The sequence below is a fragment of the Scyliorhinus canicula genome, chromosome 19 (genome assembly GCF_902713615.1).
Source record: "Scyliorhinus canicula chromosome 19, sScyCan1.1, whole genome shotgun sequence".
Taxonomy (NCBI): domain Eukaryota; kingdom Metazoa; phylum Chordata; class Chondrichthyes; order Carcharhiniformes; family Scyliorhinidae; genus Scyliorhinus; species Scyliorhinus canicula.
Genome location: NC_052164.1, coordinates 19,229,163 through 19,255,956, shown reverse-complemented (window position 1 = coordinate 19,255,956; position 26,794 = coordinate 19,229,163). Strand labels below are relative to the sequence as shown.

Genomic DNA, 26,794 nt, shown 5'->3' with positions numbered 1-26,794 from the left:
ACGCGAGCAGACCTTTTCTGCTGTGGGACACATCAAATGCAAGAAACACAGCAGGCTAACAGGTTGTAACCTCAGTGCTGAATCGCAAAGCATCTGCAATTCCTGGAGTCCTAATCTAAGGAAACCTGGAGGTTAGATCCAACCACAAGTCACACAGAGTATTCTTCTATCGCTATGTGAATGATTAAGCATTTTCTGTAACTGGTTATGAAATATTCGGCAGGTATAAAATGAATTACTTATTCATGGGATCATGGTTAGTGCACATGCCGAATTTCAATCTAAAGGGCCACAGATGAAGGAGAGCCACTCGTGCAGCCCATTCACTGGCCTAGGTTGCCCACCATTGGTTTAGAGGGCAATACCGAACACTTCAAAACAACAAAATTCCTTTATTCAAACAAAGTAAATTTATTCACATACCACACCAATACTCAAAACATTTAAATTGAATATTTATTTATACCGAAATAAAATTAGAATCGGAGCTTCTGGAAAAACCATTTATTCTTTCCCGTCTTGTACCTGCAGAAAAAAAAAATTATTTAACATCTCAAACATCAATTTTATTTTTACAATAACACCAAGATAATCCAGACGAACGTTAAATGTTCAACTTAAGCCACAACAGTGCTTAGGTCTGAAACCTTGACAAAACTTTTCAAGTTTGTTCTTAACATTCATCTGTTGAGAAGATATCATGGCAAGTCGGGCCAAACTGATATCTGGGAAGATTACGTTTAAATATTTCATTTCATAGTCTATGATTCAAAGGTAAATATAGTATCTACTATTAGGTTTGTAGTATTTAAGAGGTTGCTTTGGAAATCATTTAGTTGAGCACCTCAAACTCGGTGAAAACGAAAACGTCAACAGTCAACACTTAACGAGGATTATTCTATTGCACATTGTTACGGAGCATGGTTATCTAAACTTAGGGAACCTGCACAGCAAATAAAACATTGCAGCCTGTATTTTTGGGAAAGTCATTCACACAGCTCCAAGGTTAGAGCACTACATACTGACCTGCATATTTAAAAAAAATATAAATTTAGAATATCCAATTCATTTTTTCCAAGGGGCAATTTAACACGGCCAATCCACCTAACCTGCACATCTTTGGGTTGTGGGGGTGAAACCCACGCAGACATGGGGACAATGTGCAAACTCCTCAGACAGTGTCCCAGGGCCTGGATTCGAACCCGGGTCCTCAGCGCCGTAGGCAGCAATACTAACCACTGTGCCTCTTTGACCTGCATATTTTAATACAACAATCTCTTAATGTTTTTTATGTTTGCCCTATGTACTTTCTTTTCATGTATGGAATAAGCTGTCTGAACTGTACCCAGAACAATACTTTTCACTGTACCTCGGTACATGTGACAATAAGCAAATCCAATCTAACCTGTCTGTTGGTTGCCAACCTTGCTTTTAAACAGCGACTATTCCTTCTCTTTATAGAGAGATGAACGAATATATTCACTGCACAGCCATCTTGCTGAGTATGTACGACACTTTCATAGCAGAGTTGCCTTAAAGGCAGTATTGATAGTTAATCTGGTGCCACCTTCCAACTACAGTGTGAGCGAGTAAAATGGACAAATGCCCTCAAGTAAAAAACTCTATCTGTTTTATTAAAAAGATAAAAATATTTTTAAATGCTCCCCCATCTTATTTGACAAGTCTTAAATTTAGTCTTGAATCCACATTGATTCATACCTTTCCTCAAACTTTACTTTGGCTTCCCGCCTGGCCTTGCGTTTCAAAGCAGGATCCCTAAAAACATCCTTGTTCACAATGGTCTTATCCAGGGGAATGTCAACTGAGTATCTGGAAATAAAGAAAATAATTAAAATCCAGCAAAAGGAAAAAGACACTGTACGAATACCAAGAGTTGCTAATGGCTCATTAACAAATGGCATTTAGTATCACCAGTCCACAGTTTCAGTGAGCGGGCAGTGGATCTGGGTAGGGTGCGCTTTCAGGGGTGTTGTCAGTGCAGACTAGATGGGCCGAATGGCCTCGTTCTGCACTGTAGTGAGTTCTATTGCGGTGTTAATGTAAGCCTACTTGTGACAATAAAAACATTTTTTAAAAAAAGGAAACTGGAGCAGTGGCAGGAATGGTAAAGATGGCCCCAGTGCATCAGATGGAAGTACATCACATATGAACAGGACTCTTATTTTCCATCCTCCTACAAGGTCAAACAGCTCAACAACATTCACTGCCTAGGATTACGAATAAATAGCCATTTTGACAAGGAATTGGAAGAGAATTAGCCTCTGGAGAATCACATTCAAAAAAAGGAGCCAACATGACTAGAGGAGAAAGCTTCAAAAGGAAAACCATTGGTTTTGAATAACCAGTTCCATAACGTCAGTAGTCAATAGTTAAGGCAGCTAATGGAATGTTATTACGAGATTATGACAAATGTAAGGATGTTATGCACCAGTTATACAGGGCATTGGTGAGACTGCACCTCAAACACTGTGCAGTTTTGGTCTCCTTATTTAAAGGATGCAAATGTGGGAGGCGGTTTTAACACCGGGAACGAGTGGGGTGTCTTATGACGAAATGTATGACAAGCTTGCCTTGTTTCCACTGGACTTGGAAGAGTCGGGGTGACTTGATTTAAGTAGATAAGATCCTGAACAGTACTGACAAGGTGGGTGTGGACAGGATGTTTCCTCTGGTGGGTTACTCCAGAACTACGGGGCACTGTTTTAAAATTAGAGGTCGCCTTTTTAGGACAGAGACTAGGATAATTTTTTTCTTTGAGGGTTGTGCGACTTTGGAACTCTCTGCCTCTATTTTCAAGTTGAGAGTTGATACATTCTTGTAAGGCAAGAGAATCCGAGGTTATCCGGGGTAGGTGGGAATGTGGAATTTGAAACAAAGATATCAGCCACAATCTTATCGAATGATGGAGCCGGCGCAAGGAACCGAATGGCCTACTTCTGCTCCAATCTCATGTTTGCATGCATCATGACAACAGGTCAACCGTACTTTTCAGTCAACTGGGTTAGATAATAAACGTAACCTCACCAGCATTGTCCGTAATACACGATTTGTACATAAGAAAAACATATGGGGCGCGATTCTCCGCCCTCCAAGCCGGGTGGGAGAATAGCGGGAGGGCCTCCCGACAATTTTCACGCCCTCCCGCTATTCTCCCCCCTCCCCCCCCCCGCTAATCGCCGCTCGCAGTTTTTTACGACGAGCGGCGATTCTCAGAGGCCGACAGGCCGGGCCTTTACCATTTGAACACAGCAGCAACCACACCTGGTCGCTGCATTCGTGAAACGGTCGGCGGATGCCCGTTTGGGACATCCAGGGGCCCGATTGGGACGGGAGCACCGCGACTGTGCTCCGGAGGGGACAGGCCCGTGATTGTGGCCAACCGATCGTCATGCCTGCATCCAAAACGGACGCACTCTTTCCCCTCCGCCGCCCGGCAAGATCAAGCCGCCACGTCTTGCGGGGCGGCTGAGGGAAAAGAGTGCGTCCGTCCAACCTGCGCATGCGCGGCTGACATCATCGGCCGCATCAGCCGCCGTGACGCTTGACGTCCGTAGTCAAGGCCACGCTGCCGTGACGCACGGGGCCGCGCTCCTAGCCCCGCCTTTGGGGGGGGGGGGGGGGGGGAGATAGGAGAATCGGCCCTGGAAGTGGGCGTGAAGGCTGCCGTGGGTCACGGCCTGTCCCATGGCAGCCTTTACCATTCTCCGCATTTGTGGAGAATCTCGCCCATGGTTTGTGGTTGTTGACAGGCTAAATGTGAAATCTGATTTCTTTTTGTAAATAAATTTTGAGTACCCAGTTATTTTTTTTCCTAATTAAGGGGCAATTTAGCGTGGCCAATCCACCTAATCTGCACATCATTGGGTTGTGGGGGTGAAACCCACGCCGACACAGGGAGAATGTGCAAAGTCCACATGGACAGTGACCCAGGGCCGGGATTCGAACCCAGGTCCTCAGCGCCGCAGTCTCAGTGCTAACCACTGTGCCACCCCTGAAATCTGATTTCTTACATCAATCACTACACACGTATCCAATATCTCTGTCCCAAGTGCAAGACCACCAGTTGTTTTCCACATTCTAGCCCAGGAGCTGCCAGGTACATATTTTGCCCCAGCTATGCAAAAGTAAACCCAACACTGCTGAAATTGGGACTTTGTGGTATTCAGTGCTTTAATCCTGGGAAGGTACCGAAGGGTCCAGTACACTGTCTGTACCACATCTGACATAGACCTCTTAAGAGCAAAAAGAGCCTGTTGTTCCGGTTACTGATCAGAAATCCATGCTGGTTGTGTGCATGAAAATGTTAGCTTTGAAACAAAAAGCTTTTTGCTGACTCAATGTTTCACATGAGACCCTTTCCTTTACTCCCTAGAATCCTGTTCTGTATATAATGTAATGTTCCTTTAGTTGGTCGTTTGTCTCTCATGGTTGTCATTAGGTACCATTATGGCCCAAATATTAATGAATGAAAATGAAAATCGCTTATTGTCACGAGTAGGCTTCAATGAAGTTACTGTGAAAAGCCCCTAGTCGCCACATTCCGGCGCCTATCCGGGGAGGCTGGTACGGGAATCGAACCGTGCTGCTGGCCTGCTTTAAAAGCCAGTGATTTAGCCTTGTGAGCTAAACCAGCCCCTGGTTGAGGAAAATGAGGAAAGTGTTAATTTTCCCAAAAATAATCTCTTATCTTGTCCACCAAATTCAGGGAGGGAAGTTAAAAAGCAGCTTTATTACACACAAGTTAGGTCTCAGCCTTCAAATGAAGGCTACACTTCATACAACAAAGAAAAATATGCAACCGCTAAAAGTCCATAGGACAATTGCAGTTAGGTCTAACCAGAGCATCTTTCATTTTGAAGATTAGGTTTGCATAGAGGCAAATCTTCATTATTTTCACTGCATATTTAGAAGTGGTTAAGCGGGAAACATTTTACAATTGCAACAGTCCAAGTAAAATTGATCAGTGACATTTACGTAATTTAATGCTCCAAATATTTAAATCAACCCACACTCCAGCTCCTACTCATGCAGTGCACAACCGTCATAATATTCCACACCATAACTAATTGGATAGCTAAGATGCAACTTTCAAATTGGCATTTTAATTCTCTATTAAAGTAGATGGATTACTTGTACATGAATTCTGTAGTCTCCAACTAATGTAGAACAGCAATCAGCTTATTCATCCTTGCACTTTTGCAAAATGGGAGATGAGGAATTTCCATTTCGGCCCCCATGGCTACATTTCATTCTAACTAAATGCATGTGACATTTTGACGAGCTGCTTTTTTCCTAACCAAAATGTCCCAACTGGACAGATACAAAATTTAAGAATGCCCAGTACAATTACTTCTACAATCAAAAACACTACAAATTTCAGACAAGGTGTACCAGGCTTTTGAGTAAGGGGCAGTTTGGATAATGAAAAGAAACTGAGGATAACCAACTGAATCACATCCGTTTTCACCTGCCGCAGTCAGCGGATGGCATGGAGCACCACCATCCACTGGGTATAAATTATCTCCTCACATCCCCTTGTACCAAGCTATTTTTCCCCCACAGGATACAGTAACAATACGCATCAAAGCTCCCAGGATAACACTGTGGAATGGCAATAGAATTTCACATAACCTGTTAAATCAAACACTTGAGTTGACCTCGAACATGAAGTTTTACAACCCACGTATTGGATCCAAAAGGCTCTTATCCAGCAATTCAACATTCATGATATCCTGTTTAAAACCACCAATTAAATAGGCAAATCAAGTTCTGGAAAGCTCTGTAATACAGCACATATCGGGGGATTTTATAATGGAAGTGCTCCTGTGAATCTGGCTTTCTATATAGGAGTGATTGTCTAGCCCTTCTGAATATATCACTGCATCATCAAATAAACTCATACGATCTGCGCACACAATGATGTACTTCTCTTACCTGGTTGGCATCAGGTGGTTGTAGTTGTATACTTTCACAAAGGATTTGATCTTGGACCTCTTGGCTACCTTCTTCTTGCCCATTTTGGCAGTCACTTTGCGAGGGTAGCGATCTATACCAGCAACCAGAGCGTGACTGTAGGGTCGATCAGAGGTCCCATCATCGATGTTCTACAAGATGAAGCACAATATTTAGTCCATAGTACAGTAGTCCCCCTTTATAACGCGGGTGTTGGGGTCCAAGACAGCCACCCGCGTTGCAACCGAGCCGCGGATATCCACGATGGGGGTTTTAAATTTATTTAAAAATCTATGCGAGCGCTTCCCATTGAGAGTCTACGGGGGGGCGGGGGGAGAGGTCAGACCCCCGTAGACTCACAATGGGAAGCGCTAGCATAGATTTTAAAATAAATTTAAAACCCCCATCGTGGATCTAATTAAAACAATGTCAATTTCAGCGGCCGACTCACTTTGATCCGGAGAGGGAAGCTGCTCTCTCACTGAAACAATCAGCCGGCCGCAGAAATTGACACTGCCCGCTGCTCTCTCCCTCCAATCCAACTTTTAAGTTTTAATGTTTCTGATTGGAGGGAGAGAGCAGCGGGCAGTGTCAATTTCAGCGGCCGGCTGATTGTTTCAGTGAGAGAGCAGCTTCCCTCTCCGGATCAAAGTGAGCCGGCCGCTGAAATTGACACTGCCGGCTGATTGGAGGGAGAGAGCAGAGAACACAGGAGGAGGTCATACGGGCCTCTGCAAGACCAGCATGGTCTCACATCGCCCCCTCTGTAGCTGGGGTTCAGGCCGTGGCTGCTGGGGTACAGGCCGTGGCTGCTGAGGTACAGGCTGTGGCTGCTGGGGTATTGTGGCTGCCGAGGTACAGGCTGTGGCTGCTGGGGTATTGATTGGAGGGAGAGAGCAGCGGGCAGTGTCAATTTCAGCGGCCGGCTGATTGTTTCAGTGAGAGAGCAGCTTCCCTCTCCGGATCAAAGTGAGCCGGCCGCTGAAATTGACACAACTGACAGTTGGGGTCCATAAGCCCCCCCGCGGTATATCACGAACCGCGGTATTGCGGAGCGCGGTATAACAGGGGACTACTGTATTACAATATGGGAACAGCCGTTACCAACAGTCTAGTTACCACACTCTGGGCACTTGTGCTGGTTTCCTGCTCAGTTGCGGCCAGGCCAAATGATTAGTGTAAAACCTACCATAGAATCAAGTGGCACTTTTCACCTAGAGTTTGATGGTCAAGAGTTCTACAGCTCGATGCCTTGGAAAGGGTGAATTCTTCCTCCTCTTGCGCGCGGCTCAGCCTAATCCAGCTGAAGGTGCTGCACAGGGCTCATATGACAGGGGCTAGGATGAGCCGGTTTTTCGGAGGGGAGGACACGTGTGGAAGGTGCTTGGGCGGTCCAGCAAACCATACCCATATGTTTTGGGCATGTCCGGCCCTGGAGGGGTTTTGGAAGGGGGTGGCGGGGATTTTGTCGGAAGTGGTTGGGTCTAGGGTCAGGCCGGGCTGGGGGCTCGCGATCTTTGGAGTAGCTTCGGAGCCGGGAGTGCAGGAGGCGAGAGAGGCCGGCATTCTGGCCTTTGCGTCTCTAGTAGCCCGGAGTAGGATTCTGTTGCAGTGGAGAGATGCGCGGCCCCCTAGTCCGGAGACCTGGGTCAACGACATGGCCGGGTTCATTAAGTCGGAGGAAGAAATTTGCCCTGAGGGGGTACGCTCTTTCGGCGGTGGCAGCCCTTTCTCGATTTCCTGGCGAAGGGGTAGAGAGAGATCAGTCTCTGCAGCAACCTGGGGGATGGGGGGGGCGGGGGAAGGTTTGGGGATGGTCGAGAGATTCGATTTTGCAGCGGTGGGTTCGTTCTGTTCTTTTTTGTATAACCATTTGCTATTTTTTACTATTTATTTGGGGGGGGGGGGGGGGGGGGGGGAGTTCTGCTCTAGCTTCGGTGTGGAAGCACGATATGCATGTTTTAATTTGCGGGGAAAATTTGTTATTATTAGAAAACTTGAATAAAAATTATTTTAAAAAAGAGTTCTACAGCTCGGGGCAGCACGGTGGCCTAGTGGTTAGCACAGCTGCCTCACGGCGCTGAGGTCCCAGGTTCGATCCTGGCTCTGGGTCACCTGTCCGTGTGGAGTTTGCACATTCTCCCCGTGTCTGCGTGGGTTTCGCCCCCACAACCCAAAAATATGCAGAGTAGGTGGATTGACCACGCTAAATTGCCCCTTAATTGGAAAAAAATAATTGGGTACTCTAAATTTATTTTTTTTAAAAAAGAGTTCTACAGCTCAAGCACACAATACAGGCTGACCTCCAGTACAGAAATGAAGGCATACAAAATTTGATTTGAGTTTGAAGACCCTAGCGCATATAGACACAGAAACTTCCAGCACTAGAGTGGCTAATATTTTATCTTTAACTAAGAAAAACAATACAGAGCAGATTATTCATTCCGCTGACATATCTGGGATCTTCGAACACTAATCATTGACTGTATCTTTACAGGAACAGTCACTGAATATCAAAATAATTCATCTGCTTGAGACGGCATGTCAAGTCTTCTTCGCCACTGCCTCCAATTATAGCAGGTAAAACACCAAATATACATTCTGGTAATCATGACCTCACCACAGTATCTCTTCTTGTCTATCTTTCCCACAGCCACATTAGTTCATCAACTGCCACCCTTTACGAGTGTGATCTGCCTCCAGAGTGCTCATGGCTAGTGCCTTGCTGCCCATTGAAGCCAAGTAAGAAGTCTTACAACACCAGGTTAAAGTCCAACAGGTTTGTTTCAAACACGAGCTTTCGGAGCACGGCTCCTTCTTCAGGTGAATGGAGCCGTGCTCCGAAAGCTCGTGTTTGAAACAAACCTGTTGGACTTTAACCTGGTGTTGTAAGACTTCTTACTGTGCTCACCCCAGTCCAACGCCGGCATCTCCACATCATGGCTAGCATTGAAGCCAAGACATCTACAGTCTGTTCTCCTCCTACATCCAATGGAGTGAATGCTCAGTGCCCAAAGTCTCACCCTCATCCCATTTTACCAACCTCATGCCATCTCTTGCAACATTATCCATGGGCACAGCAGACAAGGGGAAGTTGGAGCAAATACCCAACTTTAATCTGTGGAGACCCTTGACAAAGGAACAGTAGGCCATTCAACATGTCGAGCCTGCTCCACCATTCAACAGATCACATAGATGATCATTCAACTCAATGTAACTTTCCCACACTACTCCATATCCCTCGATGGCATTAGTCGCCAGAAATCTAGTAATTTAAGTCCTGAACATGCTCAATGACTGAACGTCCACAGCCCTCTGGGGTAGAGAATTCCAAAGACTCGCCACCCTCTGAAGAAATTCCTCCTCGCCTCAGTCTTAAGTAGTCTACTCCTTATCCTGAGATAAATGTCTTCTGGTTTTACTCAGCAGCCAGGGAAAACATTATATCTACAATCACTCTGTCACGCCCTGTAAGAATTTTAAAAGTTTCAATCATCCCATATTCTTCAAAACTCCCTGGAATAGGGGCAGCACAGTGGGTTAGCCCTGTTGCCTCACGGCACCGAGGTCCCAGGTTCGATCCCAGCTCTGGGTCACTGTCCATGTGGAGTTTGCACATTCTCCCCGTGTTTGCGTGGGTTTCACCCCCACAACCCAAAGATGTGCAGGGAAGGTGGAGCGGCCATGCTAAATTGCCCCTTAATTGGAAAATAATTAATTGGATACACTAAATTTATTTTTTTTAAACTCCCTGGAATACAGACCGAGTCTCCTCCTATAGTAATCCCCTGCCAATTTCTGTTGCACTCCCATCATGGCAAGTACATTCTTCAGACAAGGGGACCCAAACTGCACACAATGCCCCAGGTGAGCTCTCACAAAGCCTCTCTACATCTACAGCAAAACATCTTTACTTCTATACTCAAATCCCATGTGAAGAAGGCGAATATACCATTTGCTATCCTAATTGCATGATATGCCGATATACACATTTTTAGCGATTCAACTGACACCACAAATGTTGCTGCGCTCTGCGGAAACGCCTGCCTTGATGTCCACTTTGATCAGCAACTATAAAGCTGCCTTATTGACCTCCCACCAAATACACCCATCAAGTGCCCAATACTTGGTAAAGCAGCAAGAGTTAACAAATTGCAATGGGAAAGTCTAAGGCCGGGATTCTTTGATCCCGCGCTGGGTCGGAGAATCGCCGGGGAGAATGCGCGAATCACGCCATGCTGCTCCGATCCTCCGGCGTCGCCAACGCGCCAGTCAGGGGCTGTTGAAAGCACCCCCCCCCCCCCCAGAAGATTACGTTCTGGCTGCGGGAACCGTCCTGATGGATGCACAGGGGGATCAGACTCTGGATCCCCCGACTCCTGGAGGGGGGGGCTCCACAGTGGCCTGGCCCGCATTTGGGGCCCACCGATTGGCGGCTGGGCTATTTCCGTGGGGGGCGTATGTTCCTCCGCACCAGGCCCCTGCCATATTGCCCCCGGGGAGGGAGCGGCGCAGAGACGGGAACCCACGCGTATACGTGGACTCGTGCCGGCCGCGGCACGTCAGCTTCCAAGCGCCGGACTCCACTCCGGCGTCGTACTAGCCCCCTAGGAAGGGCGAATACCTGGGCCTGGAGGCGCGTGGACGTCAGAGTGGCTCACGCCGCTTTTGACACCAGCATCAGAACTTGGCCGCGGGATTGGAGAATCCCGGCCTAAATCTACGAACCCAATAAGGCCTAGTGCGTTTATCCCTTAACTATAATCATAACTGGAAAGACAGGGTACCTTCACGATGACACCTTTGCGGCCAGCGTAGCGTCCGGCCAGCACCAGAACCACCTTCCCAGGTTTCATAAACTTTCCCATTTCTGTAAAGGCAAGGCAGACATGTCACCAAAAAACAAGATAGGAAATCGAAACTTCAGGAGGTGGGAGATCTCCCAGGGAGGTGATCAGTGCTCACCCTTCGAATCAACACCACCGGATACAGATCTAACCAGCAATTCATTTAATTGTGCGAGTGCGTGGACCTTGCGGTTTCTTAATTTGTTTTTTCCCCCCAACAACTTCAAAAGTAATTCATTGGCTGTGAAGTACTTTGAGAATTGACTGGGGGCAGGGGGGGGGGGTTAACATAAATTAGATTTATTTCCTTCCACACATGCTGCCACTGATTTGAGTGCAATGCTGGATTCAGCAATGTGGATTCTGTGATGTGTACACAGAGTCAGGCAAGCCTTCAGCATTGACAGTGTATGACCCACGGCCGCCAGCCAGTTTCCCCGCATGGGAGACACAGAAAACTGGAAAGCCGTCATCCCGGCGGCTGAGCTCCGTCCCTGCGGCGTAAACGGAGGTCCTGCTGCCGAGGTAGGAAGGGGAAAGGCCGCACAGGAGGCCCCGGGAAAGTCAGCCCACACACCCAAAATAACCCTTCCCATCGGCGGCCCAGGCCGGGCCCCGAGCCCACAAATGGGGCGCCGGCCTCTGGGAGGAGGGCGGCTGCTTTCACCCGGGGATGGAGCGGGAGAGGTGCGCCGCGCCCCGGCCGCCGATGGAGACGGATTCACATTCGCTCAATTCACCGGCTCCGCTGCTGCTGCTCAATGGCCGCCGCCCGCCCGAAAGGAAGCTGCCCGGCTCGCGCTGAACTTTGACTGCACTCGTCCCCCGCTGACGTCACGCCACTTCCGCTTTGCTGCTGGAACCTGGAGCAGGAGCCCTGACAGCAGCTGTACAGAGGGAAGGCAGCTCATGTTTGGATCACTCTTTGTCAAAGCTGGAGAGAATTGGAAATAGGATCAGTTTTATACTGTAGTGGGGGATGTGGAGCGGTGGGGCCGGATAGACATAGGTGGAGATTGACAAAGGTGTCGCGGACAGAAAGACAATGCAAATGGCAGATAATAGAACAACAAGAACAAAGAAAAGTACAGCACAGAAACAGGCCCTTCGGCCCTCCAAGCCTGCGCCGATCAAGCTGCCTGTCTAAACTAAAATCTTCTACACTTCCAGGGTCCTCTATTCCCATCCTATTCATGTATTTTTCAAGAGGCCCCTCAAACGTCACTATCGTGAATGGCTAAGAAGGGCGCTGATAATTTCACGTTAAGAACTCAATATGTTCATGGCCGAAAAGGGCCAGTGTGTCAAAGGACAACTTGGAATAGGGAACAGATGGCCCAGATGGGGTGGGGGTGGGGCAATGGTGCGGGAAAATCGGATCAATGGAAGAAATGGAAGTACGTTGGTAGAAATAAAAATGGGGTCAAGGTGGAGTTGAGAGTTCACAGTCGGAAGTTGTGGAACTCCATGTTAAGTCCGGAAAGCTGTAACATGCCTAATCGGAAGATGTGGTGCTGTTATGTTCATCCGGTTTGCGCTGGGTTTCACTGAAACACTGCAGCAGACCAAGGATGGGCATGTGGACGTGAAAGCAGGATGGTGACTGGAAAAGGCAAGCGACAGGAAGGTCTGGGTCCTGCTTGTAGACGTACCAAAAGTGTTCTGCAAAGCCGTCACCCAGTCTGTTTAATCTCTCCAGTGTAGAGTAGACCGCATTTGAAGCAGCAAATGCAATAGACCAGATTGAAGGAGGTGCAAGTGAAGCGCTGCCCCACCTGAAAAGTGTTTAGGCTTTTGGATGCTGAGCAGGGAGATGCTAAAGGGGCAGGTGTTGCACCTTCTCCGATTGCATGGGAACGTGCCGTGGGAAGAGGGTGAGATGTTGGGGCTGGTGGAGGAGTAGACCAGGGTATTCTGGAAGGAACAGTCCCCGCGAAATGCGGGGGAGTGAGGGGAAGATGTGTTTGGTATTGGCATTATGCCGGACTTGGTGGAACTGGTGGAGGATGGCTCTTTGAATGCGGAGGCTGGTGGGGTGAAAAGTGAGGACAGAAAAGATCTCCCTTGTCCCGGTTCCGGGAGCGAGGGAAAGGGGTGAGAACAGAGGTGCAGAGATAGGTTGAACACGGATGAGAACCCTGTCGACTACAGTGGGTGGGAAACCATGATTAAGGAAGAATGAAGACGACTTCCGGTGGCGGCGATGTCCGAGTGAGCCGCACATTCGGTGGGCTCTCACTCCGGCGGGACTGAACAGCTGTTTCCCCGCGATAGCGGGACCACGGAGGCGGCAGAAAGGCTGCCGGGAACAGAAGAGGAGAGCGGGCTGCAGAAAATGAAAGTGTGGGAGGCCAGCAGGTGAGGAAGAAAGAGAGAGAGACGGAGGCAAGGAGGAAGCTGACCTGAAGGGTAAGATGGCGGACCCACGGACCTTCCTTCCTCCAGGACAAAGGGAAAAAAAAGTTTGGAGTTGCTGAGGAGGGACAGCTTGGACCCACTTCAGATGCCCAGGAGGGGGTAAAAATTTAAGGTGCTGGGCAAAGGAAAGCGGCAGCGAAGGCGCTGAGGAGCGGGCTGCGGCATATGGAACAGCGGGATTCCAGAAGGCAGAAGAAGAAGGAGAAAAAGGGACAGAGACAAGGACCTGAAGAAAATTACCTGGGACCTAAGATGGCGGACACGCGGACCCCGGACTCAGCAATCCAGTTGGCGCTGGATAACATGCTCCAGGTAATGAAGTCCAGTTTTGAAGCGCTGAAGCGGGACAGCTTGGACCCAATCCAGAAAGCGGTGGATCAGCTGAACCAGAGGATGGACGCCCAGGATGTTAAAGTTAAGGAGCTGGGAGAGGCGGTGGAGGAGCAGGCGGATGCGCAAACGGTTGCAGCGGTAGAAGTGGACGGCCTGAAAGAGCGGCAGAGAAGACTGCTGGACAGAGTGGAGGAGCTGGAGAATAGAATCCGCAGGAACAATCTGAGGATGGTCGGCCTCCCGGAGGGGGCGGAGGGAGCTGATGCTGCAGCGTTTGTAGCAGACCTGCTGAAGCAGCTGATGGGAGCCGAAGCCTTTCCACGACCGTTGGAGCTGGAGGGGGCACACAGAGTGCAGGCAAGGCAGGGGCGGCCGGGCGGACCCCCCCGCCCGATGGTGATTAGGTTCCACAGGTTCGTGGACAAGGAGCGGGTGCTGCAGTGGGCAAAGAGCGCCAGGAGCAGCACGTGGAACAACAGTGTTCTCCGCATTTATCAGGATCTAAGCCAGGAGGTGGCTCGGCGGCGAGCAGCCTTTAAGAATGTCAAGGAGGTGCTGTTCAAGAAGCACGTGAAGTTTGGTCTGCTGTTCCCAGCCCGGCTATGGGTCACGCACCAGGGTCAACACCACTACTTCTCCGAGCCCGAAGAAGCGATGGATTTTGTGAGGGACCTGGGGCTGGTCCCGAAAGGAGGCCCCAAGGACGCGAGTTAGGGCCCGAGGATTTTTGTGGGAAGGAACGCCGAATGTGCCTGGACCGCTGCTCAACGGTTTGCTGGGCCAAAGGGGCCAAGCGGAACATTTGAGACTCTTTCCTTTGTTCATGGACATTTATGTGCTTTTTCTCTTTTTTTCTGTGGTTTTTTCCCTTTTTATGTTTTTTTTTTCCTGTTTGGGCTTTTTGTGCAGCTCGTGGAAGACACTGGAACCGGCTTGCCCCAGTGGGGGGGGGGGAGGAGGACGGGGGAACAAGGGGAATGGGACAGGAAGGCGCCGGAGTGTTGAGTCACCGGGCTAGCAGATTGGCTAGTCAAGGAAGTCAGATGGGGGGGGAAGTAACAGCCAGTAGATGGCGGGGGTGGGGGTATCGGGGGATGGGGTTAGGGGAGGGGGGGGTTGTTCTGCTGACGGGAGAGGGACTTGAAATAGGCACTAGAAAGGAGGTCGAGGGTGGAGGCAGCCAAAGGGCGGGCCAGGAATGGCGTGACGCACGGGTCAGGGGCCGGCCCGAGAAAGGCTATGGCTGACCGGCGGGGTGGGGGGGGTGGGATGTGCCCCCCGACCAGGCTGATCACCTGGAACGTCAAGGGACTGAATGGGCCGGTTAAGAGGGCGCGGGTGTTCGCGCACTTGCGGGCCCTGAGGGCGGACGTAATTATGTTGCAGGAGACACATCTGAAAGTGTCAGACCAGACCAGGCTAAGGAAGGGCTGGATTAGCCAGGTCTTCCACTCGGACTTGGACTCGAAGTCCAGAGGGGTGGCAATCATGATCAACAAGCGCGTGCAATTTGAGGCAGAGGGCATATCTGCAGACAGGGGGGGCAGATACCTGATGGTACGGGGCAGACTGGAGGGGAGAAGGGTGGTGCTGGTGAATATATATGCCCCGAACTGGGATGACGTGGACTTTATTAAAAGAGTGCTGGGGAAGATCCCGGACTTGGATTCTCGCAAGCTAATAATGGGAGGGGACTTTAACATGGTCCTTGACCCGACTTTGGATCGGTCGGGTCCCAGAACGGGTAGACTCTCAGCAATGGCAAGGGAGCTGAAAGGGTTTATGGGGCAAATGGGGGCAGTGGACCCCTGGAGAGAGGGACAGCCAACAGGAAGGGGCTACTCGTTTTACTCGCACGTCCATAAAGTATATTCCAGGATAGATTTCTTTGTAATAAGCAGGGACTGTATGGGGGAGGTAAAGAACACGGAATACTCAGCAATTACCATTTCAGACCATGCCCCGCATTGGGTGGACCTGCAGTTCGGGCGAGCGAGTTATCAACGCCCGCAATGGAGGCTAGATGTGGGACTGCTGTCGGAGGAGGGGATCTGCGAGAGGCTTCGGAAATGTATAAAAAATTACCTGCAGGTGAATGACACTGGGGAGGTCTCAGCGGCGACCGTGTGGGAGGCGCTAAAGGCAGTAGTTCGGGGGGAGCTGATTTCAATTGGGGCCCACAAAGCCAAGGCAGACCGGGCAGAGATGGATAGATTGGTCAGGGAAATGGGCCGGATAGATGAAGAGCACGCGGAGTCCCCGGGGGAGGTTTTACTCAGGGAAAGGCGGAGGCTACAGGCGGAACTGGGGGCACTATCCACGAGCAGGGCTGTGGAACAGCTTAGGAAGGCGAGGGGAGTGGTGTACGAGTATGGGGAAAAGGCTAGCAGACTGTTAGCGCAGCAACTCAGGAGGAGGGAGGCGGCCAGGGAAATAGGTAGAGTGAGGGACGAGGGGGGGCGCAAAGTGGAGGATCCGGCAGAATTGAATAGGGTATTCCGGGACTTCTATCGTAAGCTGTATACTTCGGAGCCGCCGGAAGAACCGGAGGGGATGAAAAGGTTTCTGGACGGGTTAACATTCCCAACAGTTGGGGGGGGGCAAGTGGAAGAGCTGGGCGCCCCGATTAGAGTAGAGGAGGTATTGGGGGGCCTAAAGGCCATGCAGTCGGGGAAGTCCCCGGGGCCGGATGGATACCCAGTAGAGTTTTATAGGAAGTTCTCTGAGCTGGTGGGCCCGGTCTTGGCGAGGGTTTTCAATGAGGCAAGGGACAGAGGGACCCTGCCGCCGACAATGTCACAAGCCACCATATCTCTGATATTGAAGCGGGGTAAAGACCCGGAGGTGTGCGGGTCCTACAGGCCAATCTCCCTGATTAATGTAGACGCCAAGCTCCTGGCAAAGGTACTGGCGGGGAGAATGGAGGACTGTGTACCGGAGGTGATTGGGGAGGATCAAACTGGGTTCGTTAAAGGTCGGCAGCTGGCGGCCAATCTGAGGAGATTGCTCAACGTGATAATGATGCCCCCGGCGGGTAGAGAGGTGGAGGTAGTGGTGGCAATGGACGCCGAGAAGGCCTTTGACCGGGTAGAGTGGGACTATCTATGGGAGGTGCTCGGACGGTTTGGGTTCGGGGAGGGATTGGTGGATTGGATCAAATTATTATATCAGGCCCCGAGGGCCAGCGTCAGGACTAACAGAGAAGTGTCGGAGTACTTTAGGTTGTACCGAGGGACTAGGCAGGGCTGCCCGCTCTCCCCGCTGCTGTTTGCGCTGGCCATAGAGCCGCTGGCGATGGCGCTGAGAGCCGCAGAGGGTTGGAAGGGGATGGTGAGGGGCGGGGTTGAACACAGGGTTTCTCTTTATGCAGACGACCTGCTCCTGTACGTGTCGGACCCAGTGGCCGGGATGGGAACTATACTGGGAATGCTGAGGGAGTTCGGCCAGTTCTCAGGATACAAATTAAATACGGTCAAGAGTGAAATGTTTGTGGTCCAGGCAAGGGGCCAGGAGAACAGATTGAGAGGGCTACCGTTTAGGCTGGTTGAGGAAAATTTCCGGTATTTGGGAATCCAGGTGGCACGAGACTGGGGCAGGCTGCATAAGTTAAATTTGGCCAGGGTGGTGGAGCAAATGAAGGGAGAGTTTCGGAGATGGGATGCACTCCCGCTGTCGCTGGCAGGGAGGGTGCAGACTGTAAAGATGACAATCCTCCCTCGATTTTGTTTATTTTTCAGTGCCTCCCGATCTTTATCCCACAGTCCTTCTTCAAAAGAGTTAACGGGCTGATCATGAGCTTTGTCTGGGCGGGAAAGTCTCCGCGGGTAAAGAAGGCGATGTTGGAGAGGAACCGCAGCGAGGGAGGGCTGGCTTTGCCGAGTCTGGTCAATTATTACTGGGCGGCCAACATCGCTATGATAAGGAAGTGGATGGTGGGTACGGGGTCTATTTGGGAGCGGGTGGAGGCGGCTTCGTGCAGGGGCTCCAGTTTGGAAGCCCTGGTCACGGCTCCTCTACCGCTGCCGCCGGCCAAGTACACCACCAGCCCGGTAGTTGTGGCGACCCTGCGGATATGGGGCCAGTGGAGGAGGCATGTGGGGGAGATGGGGGCGTCTGTCTGGGCGCCAATCTGCGACAACCATCGGTTTGCCCCCGGCAGTATGGATGGGGGGTTCCGAGTATGGCGGCGAGCAGGGGCGGGAAGGGTGGGTGATATGTTCCTGGAAGGGAGCTTCGCGAGTTTGAGGAGCTTGGAGGAGAAATTTGGGGTGGTAAGGGGAAATGATTTTAGATACCTACAGTTGCGGGACTTTGTTCGTAGACAGGTCCCATCTTTCCCATGCCTCCCGCCAATGGGGATCCTAGACAGAATAGTCTCTGGGAGGGATGAAGGGGAGGGTAGAGTCTCGGGTATTTATAAGGTGCTCATGAGGGAGGAAGGGTCCCAGACAGAGGAACTGAAACTTAAATGGGAGGAGGAGCTAGGCGGGGAAATGGAGGATGGGCTGTGGGCAGAGGCCCTGAGTAGGGTAAACTCGACCGCGACATGTGCTAGGCTCGGGCTGATCCAATTTAAGGTCGTTCACCGGGCCCATATGACGGTGGCTCGGATGAGCAAATTTTTCGGGATAGAGGACAAATGCGCTAGGTGCGCGGGAGGACCAGCGAACCATGTTCACATGTTTTGGGCATGCCCTGAGCTGAGGGGGTACTGGGAGGGATTTGCGGGGGTCATGTCCCAGGTGCTAAAAACAAGGGTGGTGATGAGCCCAGGGGTGGCAATTTTTGGTGTTTCGGAAGACCCGGGCGTCCAGGGGGAGAAAGAGGCCGATGTGCTGGCCTTTGCTTCCCTGATAGCCCGGCGACGAATATTATTGGCGTGGAGGGACTCAAAGCCCCTGAAGACGGAGTGGTGGCTTGCGGACATGTCGAGTTTCCTGGGGATGGAAAAAATCAAGTTCGCCTTGAGGGGTTCTGTGCAGGGGTTCACCCGGAGGTGGCAACCATTTATTGACTTCTTTGCGGGAGAGTGAGCGTCAGCAGGGGGGGGGGGGTGGGGGGTTAGAGTAGAGTAGGAGGGAAAATATGGCGGGTAGTACCGGTGGGAGGGGAGCGGGCTTGTGCAATATGTTACGGTGGAAGTATTGAAAGAACGTGGATGTTTGCACATTTTTGCCTTTTTTGCTTCCTTTCTGATGATGTCTGTAACAGTTTATAAAGCCAAAAACTACCTCAATAAAATTGTTTATTAAAAAAAAAGGAAGAATGAAGACATGTCAGCAGTACCATTTTGAAAAGTGGCATCACCGGAATAGAGGGAGAATTGGATGGAGTCCTCACAGGATGTGGGGTGTGAGGAGCTGTAGTCGAGGTATCTGTGGGAGTTGGTGGGCTTGTAATGGATACTAGTAGACAGTCTATCCCCATAAATGGAGGTAGAGAGGCCAAGGAAGGGAAGGGCAATGTCAGAGATGGATCACATGAAGGTGATAGAGGGATGAAAATTGGAAGCAAAATTAATACATTTTTCCAGGTCTAGGCGGCAACATGAAGTGGCACCGAAACAGTCATCGATGTGTTGATAAAAGAGTTGTGGGATGGGGTCGGAGTAGAACTGGAAGAAAGAATGTTCTACATACCCCATAAAGAGATAGGCAAAACTGAGACCCATGTGGATACCCATAGCTAAAAATTTGGTTTGGAGGAAGTGAGACGGGTTAAAGGCAAAGCAGTGCAGCGACCCAAAACAACTAGTAAAACACTTGGAAATCGGTGCAAAACAAACCACTGCGCATTAAACACTAATAGAAAAGCACAATACTAGGGATACGGAAATAAATATAAATAAATAAATATATTTCTGCAAAATATTCAAAAAAAATTGTTTTTCTGGTATTATCATGGAATCATAGAATCCCTACAGAGCAGAAGGAGGGCATTCGGCCCATTGAGTCTGCACCAACCCTCTGAAAGAGCACCCTACCAAGGCCCACATATCTACCCTATCCCCATAACCCCACCTAACCTTTTGGACAGTAAGGGGCAATTTAGCATGACCAATCCACCTAACCTGCACATCTTTGGAGCCATTAGTTTCTTCTGAATGAGGATAGGTAAGATGGGCCCTGGTGGTCTTATCCTCTATTTTGTGATTTCCCATTTGGCACTTTATTCATTAAAAATTTTTTTTTCCAATTAAGGGGCAATTTAGAATGGCCAATCGACCTACACTGCACACCTTTGGGTTGTGGGAGTGAGACACACGCAGACACGGGGAGAATATGCAAACTCCACACGGATTGTGACCCGGGGCCGGGATCGAACCTTGGTCCTCGGCGCCGTGAGGCAGCAGTTTTAGGTCCTTTGTCCTTCAAGGTGATGACGACTGTGTTCATTATTTGGGGTGTTTGGCAGAGATCCAGTGAGTATGCCAGTTGGTCTTTTACAAGAAGCTTATCTTGGGAAATGGTGAGCCTGTAATTTTCCAAGCGTGCTCGTGATTGGTGGAACCAGCGATTAAATGTTTAATGATATTTAGACATGTTGTCATTGCAACACAAGCTGAAACATTGAATGTTTGGGGATGCCTTGCTAAAGTATGGACAATGTGCACATTTAATTACTTAGAAATGGATATGCGGGGCAGCACGGTGGCTCAGTGGGTTAGCACTGCAGTCTCACGGCGCTGAGGTCCCAGGTTCGATCCTGGCTCTGGGTCACTGTCCGTGTGGAGTTTGCACATTCTCCCCGTGTTTGGGTGGGTTTCACCCCCACAACCCAAAGATGTGCAAGGTAGGTGGATTGAATACGCTAAATTGCCCCTTAATTGGAAAAAATTAATTGGGTACTCTAAATTTTTTTTTTTTTAAATGAATATGCAAGCCAGTGATTTTCGTACTTTTCTGCATCGGGAACCTACTGCAAACAACAAGAGAAACCTTCATTTACACAGTGCCTTTAATGTAAAATGTACAATGGCATGTCATAGAGCATTATCAAATAATATTTAGTACCAAGCGTCAAAAGGAGATATGACAACACATTTTTAAACAGCACCTTGAACGTAGAAAAAAATCCAAAGAGGTTTAATCAAAATTTAAACCATAGAAGGAGATAAATCAACGGTTTCAGCAAAGAGGCAGGTTTTAGGGATTATTTTAAAAGGCTGAGAGAGAGTTAGGGAGGTGGAGATTATAGGACATTCCCGTCTTTAGAGCTAGTCTAGGCTGCTGAAGACACCATCGCCAATGCTGCAGCTGTTCAAATCTGGGCTGCGCAAGAAGCTGTAACTGGAGTGCAGAGATCTTGGAGGGTTGTAGGATGTTACTAGAGGGGTAATGCCGTGGAGGAACTTAAAGACTGAATAGAATTTCAAAATTGAGGTATTACTGGAGCGAAATCCAGTGTATATCCATCAAGCAAAGGGTTGATGGGTGAACAGAGCTTGATATGGGCACCAGAGGTTTTGGGTGACCAGGTTTAAATAGGGTCGAAGGTGGGAGGCTGGGCATGAGAGAATAGAAATATTTAAGTCCAGAGGTTAAAAAAAAGCACGTAGGAGGTAATCAGCAGGTGAGCTGAGGCAGGGACAGAGATGGGGGGGCGTGATTCTCCACTCCCACGCTGGGTGGGAGAATCGCGGGAGGTCCGCTCTGGCACCTCCCGCAATTCTCCCCCCCCCCCAAAATGTTTCATGGCGGCCCGCGCTTCTCCGACCCCGATGGGCCGAGCGGCCTGCTGTTCGTGACCGTTTCACGACGGCGGCAACCACACCTGGTCGCTGCCGTTGTGAAAACACCGTGAGATGCCCATTTGGGGCTTGCAGGGGGCCTGGTGGGGACTGAGCACCACGACTGTGCTCGGGAGGGGACAGGCCCGCGATCGGTGCCCACCGATCGTCGAGCCAGCGTCTCAACGGGACGCACTATTTCCCCTCCACCGCCCCGCAAGATCAAGCGTCTTGTGGGGCGGCTGAGGGGAAGACGGCAACCGCGCATGCGCGGGTTGGAGCCGTCCAACATGCACGTGCGCGGCTGACGTCATTAGGCGCGTTAGCCGCGTCATTTTCGACGCACTGGTCCTTGACGCCAGCGTCAAGGCCCTGCGGCCGAGTTTACAGGCACGGCCCTCCTATCCCCCGGGGAGGGGAGAATAGGGGGCCGGGAGAGGCTTCCGACGCCGTCGTGAACCTCTCCAGGTTTCACAACGGCATCGGGCCTCTGGGAGAATTTCGCCCGGGGTCTGTTATATGTGATGAATGTATGAAATTGGTATATATATTGTATTTCATATTTGTGGCTGTAATGCTATTAAAAACCTAGATTAAGGATTTGCTGCAATAATATTAAAGAATTTAGGTTAAGGTATCCAGACTGTATGTCTGTTACAGCTTTAATTAAAAGGTTGTAAAAGTTGAGGTCATGATTGATCCTAACCATTTACTTGTTTACCTATAGAGAGCCTAATGCAACAATGTTATGATGGCTGGAGATTCCCTGGAGAGTAGATAATTTATGAAGGATTGTATTTAGTCCTAGCTAAGCAGGTCCTGGAACATAGTGGGATGCTGATGATGTAATTAATGGGAGGAGCTGTAGTTTAGTAGCCGGCTAGAAGTTTTGATTTGAACAGCGGTTTTGCCAAATGCTGTCAGGTTGAGCAGGAGCTTCTGACAAGACAGAAGGATTTTCAGGTTGTTCTTGAAAGGTTCTCTCTCCAAAAGTCTCTACACAGATAAGCAAGAAAACATGTTCATTTAACTTTATTTCTGAAAACATGTTCTGTTAACTTTATTTCTAACTGTCATTTGAACTGTATTGGGGTTGTTTAATTGGAATTAATGAAGGTGTAAGTTTAAGTTTTTACTTGTGTTTAAAAACTTTAACTGATCATTGTAAAGCTGATGTTGATGTGGTTAATTCTGTGTTTAAATTAAAGTTTGTTTTAACATTAAAGATACCAATTGATCAGAGTCATCTCTCCTTGGGTGAAGTATCCTTTCCTCAAAGTTTTATTAATATTAAAGAAGTGTCTGTAGTTCTTGTCTGGTATTCTTACAAATGTTGGGCTCTGCGAATATATGCTATTGGAGGAGAAAGTTTTGGTGATGAATCAGATGTGAGATCATATTACTGGAGATGATGTGTCCTAATTCCCAAAAGACATGGTCAGACAGCCAAGCAAACACAATTCCTCCATTGTAAAAGTAACTTTTACTGAGCAACAGAAATAAGGTGCCATAAGTCAAGAAGCAGTCACAGTCAGAAACACACTGAAGCAGAGAAAGATTTTAAGAGCTAGTGATTCCTGTGGGACACCCTTGTATGAACTGAGGGTTTGTGTATATATAAGTTTGAATGCTTATGAAGAAAGCAAATGGAATGTCTATTCTGTAGATAACAAGGCCCACAAACCACAATTAGATGAATGAACAGTTAATCTGTTTATTACAATATTGGTTGAGTGAAAAAGGTTGGTCATGACAATTGGAGATATCCCTGTATTGGAATATTAACAGAAACCATGAGTCCAAGCTCATGGAATGGGGTTTGAAAGTACAACCACTGACCCAGAAGTGAAAGTGCCACATTCAAACCAAACTCCTACATAATAATTCCTTTTACTACAAATGTCATTCGACCAGTTTCAAGCAGCAAAGGCAACTAATTGACGCCTATAGAAATTCTGCGCTATCTAATATAGGGAAAGTACTGAAAAGAAAGAGGTCAAAAGTGCCTTTTCAACTCTTGAAAAATCTTTTACCGCAATGTTCCTTATCTTCATGTGCCTTGTGAAAAGCTGAAAAACTGCATTCAAAATTGCAACTTTTGTGTTTTTATAAAATATTGCCCGTCTCAAAGGATTCTGTTATTCAGTTCATTTTTACTGAAAAATCAACATCTTTCCTGGGCTTCTAAATTAGAGTGGTCATCTTTGTTGTGAAGCAGTAATCCAGGTTTAACCTGGATTTTCTGTGCCTGTCAGACTGCTAGTATCTGGAAGCGCTGAAATACAAGGCATTGCAGCTCTGCACTTTGTGACTTTCTACAGAATTGTCTGCATCCAAATAAATCACTTGTCTTGTTTTCCTTCCCTAATTTTCTCAATGTATTTTCCCTCTTTGAAAAACATCAAGGCTGATTTCATCCCTGCTTTCAGACAGGACTGGAGAGAGCAGAAAGCAAAAATCACACTGCAAGATTCACTGCACCCATTATGACTGAGTCATTTTGATGGATCTTTGAAATAATCAACTCAAAATCCATCTAAACTGGCAGGGACTTGATTAGCCACACCACTCCAGAGCAATTTTCCGATATCAATACTCCCATGTAGCAATTGATCAAGTGCTCTTGCTGGTCAGTAATGTGTGTGCTCCACCTGTCTGATGTCTACCATGAGAGAAAATTAATTTCAGTGACTCATTTGTTGTGGGGGACAAGAGATTTCCTGTCTTTTTTATGTGAGCTGCAAATTAGTGTGAGTTCTAGATATTGTTTTTGAACTTAAATCCAATTTGATTCCTTTGAGACTAACCAAAAATGGCAATAGGAGACAGTCTAGTGAAGTAACTCAGGGAACTTTACTTAATACTTAGAGCAGTACAGCGAATTGAAGGGCGTAGTATGACTCTTACTTTCCGGTTTGGTTCCGGACGCAGGACCACTCTTGGCTTCAGTTCTCTCCCCGTAACCTCTGTGGATCTTTTCCTTCCCTCTGGACAGCAGGCTCTGCAAACTTCACTTTCTGACTTGGTGCGCCCCTTGCTCACAGAAAGCTGCTGTTTACCAAGCCATAACCCACAGCATGATCAATGATGTTATTGTTTCCTGATTGGCCTGAATGAGGTGAGGCAAATTATTAATTGGCTTAAGAGGTGCATGATTAACCTGTGATCGGTCTAGGTGGGCATGGTCAGTTTAAATTGGTTTCCCGAGGATGATGGTCATCTATTGATATCGTTTCCCATAGTCCTCTGACTGGCCCTTTAAGGTGTCAGTTACTTGTGGGACCATCCCTCTCATTAAAGTTTGTTTCTATGGGCAGCACGGGTAACACAGTGGTCAGCACTGTTGCTTCACAGTATCAGGGACCGGGTTTGATTCCCAGCTTGGGTCACTGTCTGTGCCGAGTCTGCATGGGTTTCCTCCGGGTGTTCCGGTTTCTGCCCACAAGTCCCGAAAGACGTGCTTGTTAGGTGAATTAGACATTCTGAATTCTCCCTCAGCGACTAGAGGATTTTCACAGTAACTTCATTGCATGTTAATGTAATAAGGATTAAAGTTTGTTTCTGTCACCTACTAAGATAAAATTATGTTTTATGGTATCTTCCTTGCCCATTCTTAGGATAGAGGAAGAATGTCACCTTATCCTTTTGAATAGTGCCTTGAACGCATTATCTTGGGACTTGCTTAATTGGTGCAGGTTCCTCATTAAATCAGGTGTTTATTATGACTGCTTAGGAGGCCCTGTATTTGTAGGTGTCGGGGCTTGAACTGAGTCACTTCAATGTGAGAACGAAGAATAAAATGGTAAAGATGGTTACAACTCAAAACTATGTATTTCTAATACAGAATACAAAAAGGTACTAACACAGAAAGTTACAATACAAGTTGAGTATGCAATAGTCACTGTTTAAAATGTGACATTCTAAACCAGTCCCCTTGTACATTTACTTAATACATATTATTGAATAATAATGATCTAAAGAATTGTACTATTACAAGTAATCATATACTGTCACAAAGTTTAACTCTAATCAAAGTTAATGGTAATTGCTTCTTTTTAACAACTTGAGTTAAACTCATGAAAAGAACATCAGTTGTTATACTTCCCTCTCTTGTACCCATAAATTCCTGCTAACCTCCCTTATTACTGATAACAAATGTAGCTGCCCATTCAACCTTGAAGGAGATATCTGCTTAGCTCATCCTTTATTCTGTCTAAAATCCCAAGTTGCACCGTCCTGCCAAGTGAAGCAAAGAATAGTCACATGGTGCTAAAATGAAAATTCACAACAAGCTTAATCAGAATCATATAATTGTATGTTGATTGAGTATTATACTAAACTAAAACTAATCATGTGACATTAATTTACCTACAGTAGTAATACCACCAACAATCAGTAGATGTCAGTGTCCTTCTGTTTTGGATTACTTTTTTTTATGTGGGTGACGATATAGGTATGCTGTTACAAATCAGAACACATAATATCTATAGGAATAATTGCGGAAAAAATACACGGTAGAAGCAAATATTCAAGTAAACAAATCTGTGCTTGGATTGATGCTGCCAAGAGAACATTTCAACACTGACCTGTGTTTGTGCTACACAACCTAACTCAACCCAATGGACCAGCTGCGGTGATATGAGTTGAGATGCAAAGTCAGACATGCAGCACAACTGACAACCAGGAACAAAAGGGCTAGCCTGTGAGCAATGCAAAATCTGGTTCAAAAAGTATTTGTTTCTCAAAACAAAAGACTGCTACGTCCAGGCTTGAAGAGCACATATTTTTTAAAAATTTGTCCTTGGGATGTAGGCGTCACAGGCTGTACCAGCATTTATTACCCATCCCTAATTTCCCTTGAGGGGGCAATTAAGAGTGAACCACATTGCTGTGGGTCTGGCATCACATGTAGGCCAGGCCAGGTAAGGACGTCAGATTGCCTTCCCTAAAGGGCACTAGTGAACCAGACGGGTTTTTACGATAATGGTTTCATGGTCATCATTAGACTTTTAATTCCAGACTTTAATTCAACTTTCACCGTCTGCAGTGACAGGATTCAAAGGTTTACTAGTCCAGTGGCAATAACACTAGGCCACCGCCTCCTTCAGGTTAAACTAGTGACTTCAGATTCTGATATGACTGAGGCAAATGATTAGTTGAGCTGTATCATTTCAAAGCAAATAATGTTAAATCTGAATCTACTGTGTGCACAATGGGAGTTTTTCCCCACATGTTGTAAATTTACAAGGTACGTGCTTTGTAATTTTCAAACAAAGCTGAGTGATAACAAGTCAGTTGTCCTGATTATAAAAAAATTTCTGCCCTATCTGAAATAATATTGTCAGAAAAGCTCACCATCAGCTCGTCAATAACTAATGGCACCTTCTAATGAATGGGAAAGTCTTATGAGACTTTCTTCTGACTCAACAGTATTATCAACCAAGCAATAGTCGCATCCATTGCACAATACACTCTGGAAATAGAAATAGATGAG

General features: G+C 47.9%; 1 protein-coding gene across 1 annotated transcript; it reads right to left on the bottom strand.

Annotated features, from left to right (window-relative positions):
• Positions 1-391: 391 nt before the first annotated feature.
• On the bottom strand, positions 392-11,683 carry rpl27 (ribosomal protein L27). The gene is made up of 5 exons (XM_038779330.1): positions 11,561-11,683; positions 10,761-10,843; positions 5,956-6,125; positions 1,720-1,830; positions 392-525 (listed from the first exon to the last, which is right to left on the bottom strand). Exons 2-5 carry the CDS (start codon positions 10,839-10,841, stop codon positions 477-479), a joined length of 411 nt encoding a protein of 136 aa, XP_038635258.1. The 5' UTR covers positions 10,842-10,843; positions 11,561-11,683; the 3' UTR covers positions 392-476.
• Between the last annotated feature and the right edge of the window lie 15,111 nt (positions 11,684-26,794).

What these genes read in the sequence shown, in the direction of transcription:
- rpl27 (XM_038779330.1), bottom strand. Translation starts at nt 10,841, where the DNA reads ATGGGAAAGTTTATGAAACCTGGGAAGGTGGTTCTGGTGCTGGCCGGA. An exon ending in GCAAAGGTGTCATCGTGAAG is followed by an intron (nt 6,126 to 10,760) that starts GTACCCTGTCTT and finishes TTCATCTTGTAG; the next exon opens with AACATCGATGATGGGACCTC. An exon ending in AACCACCTGATGCCAACCAG is followed by an intron (nt 1,831 to 5,955) that starts GTAAGAGAAGTA and finishes CTTTATTTCCAG; the next exon opens with ATACTCAGTTGACATTCCCC.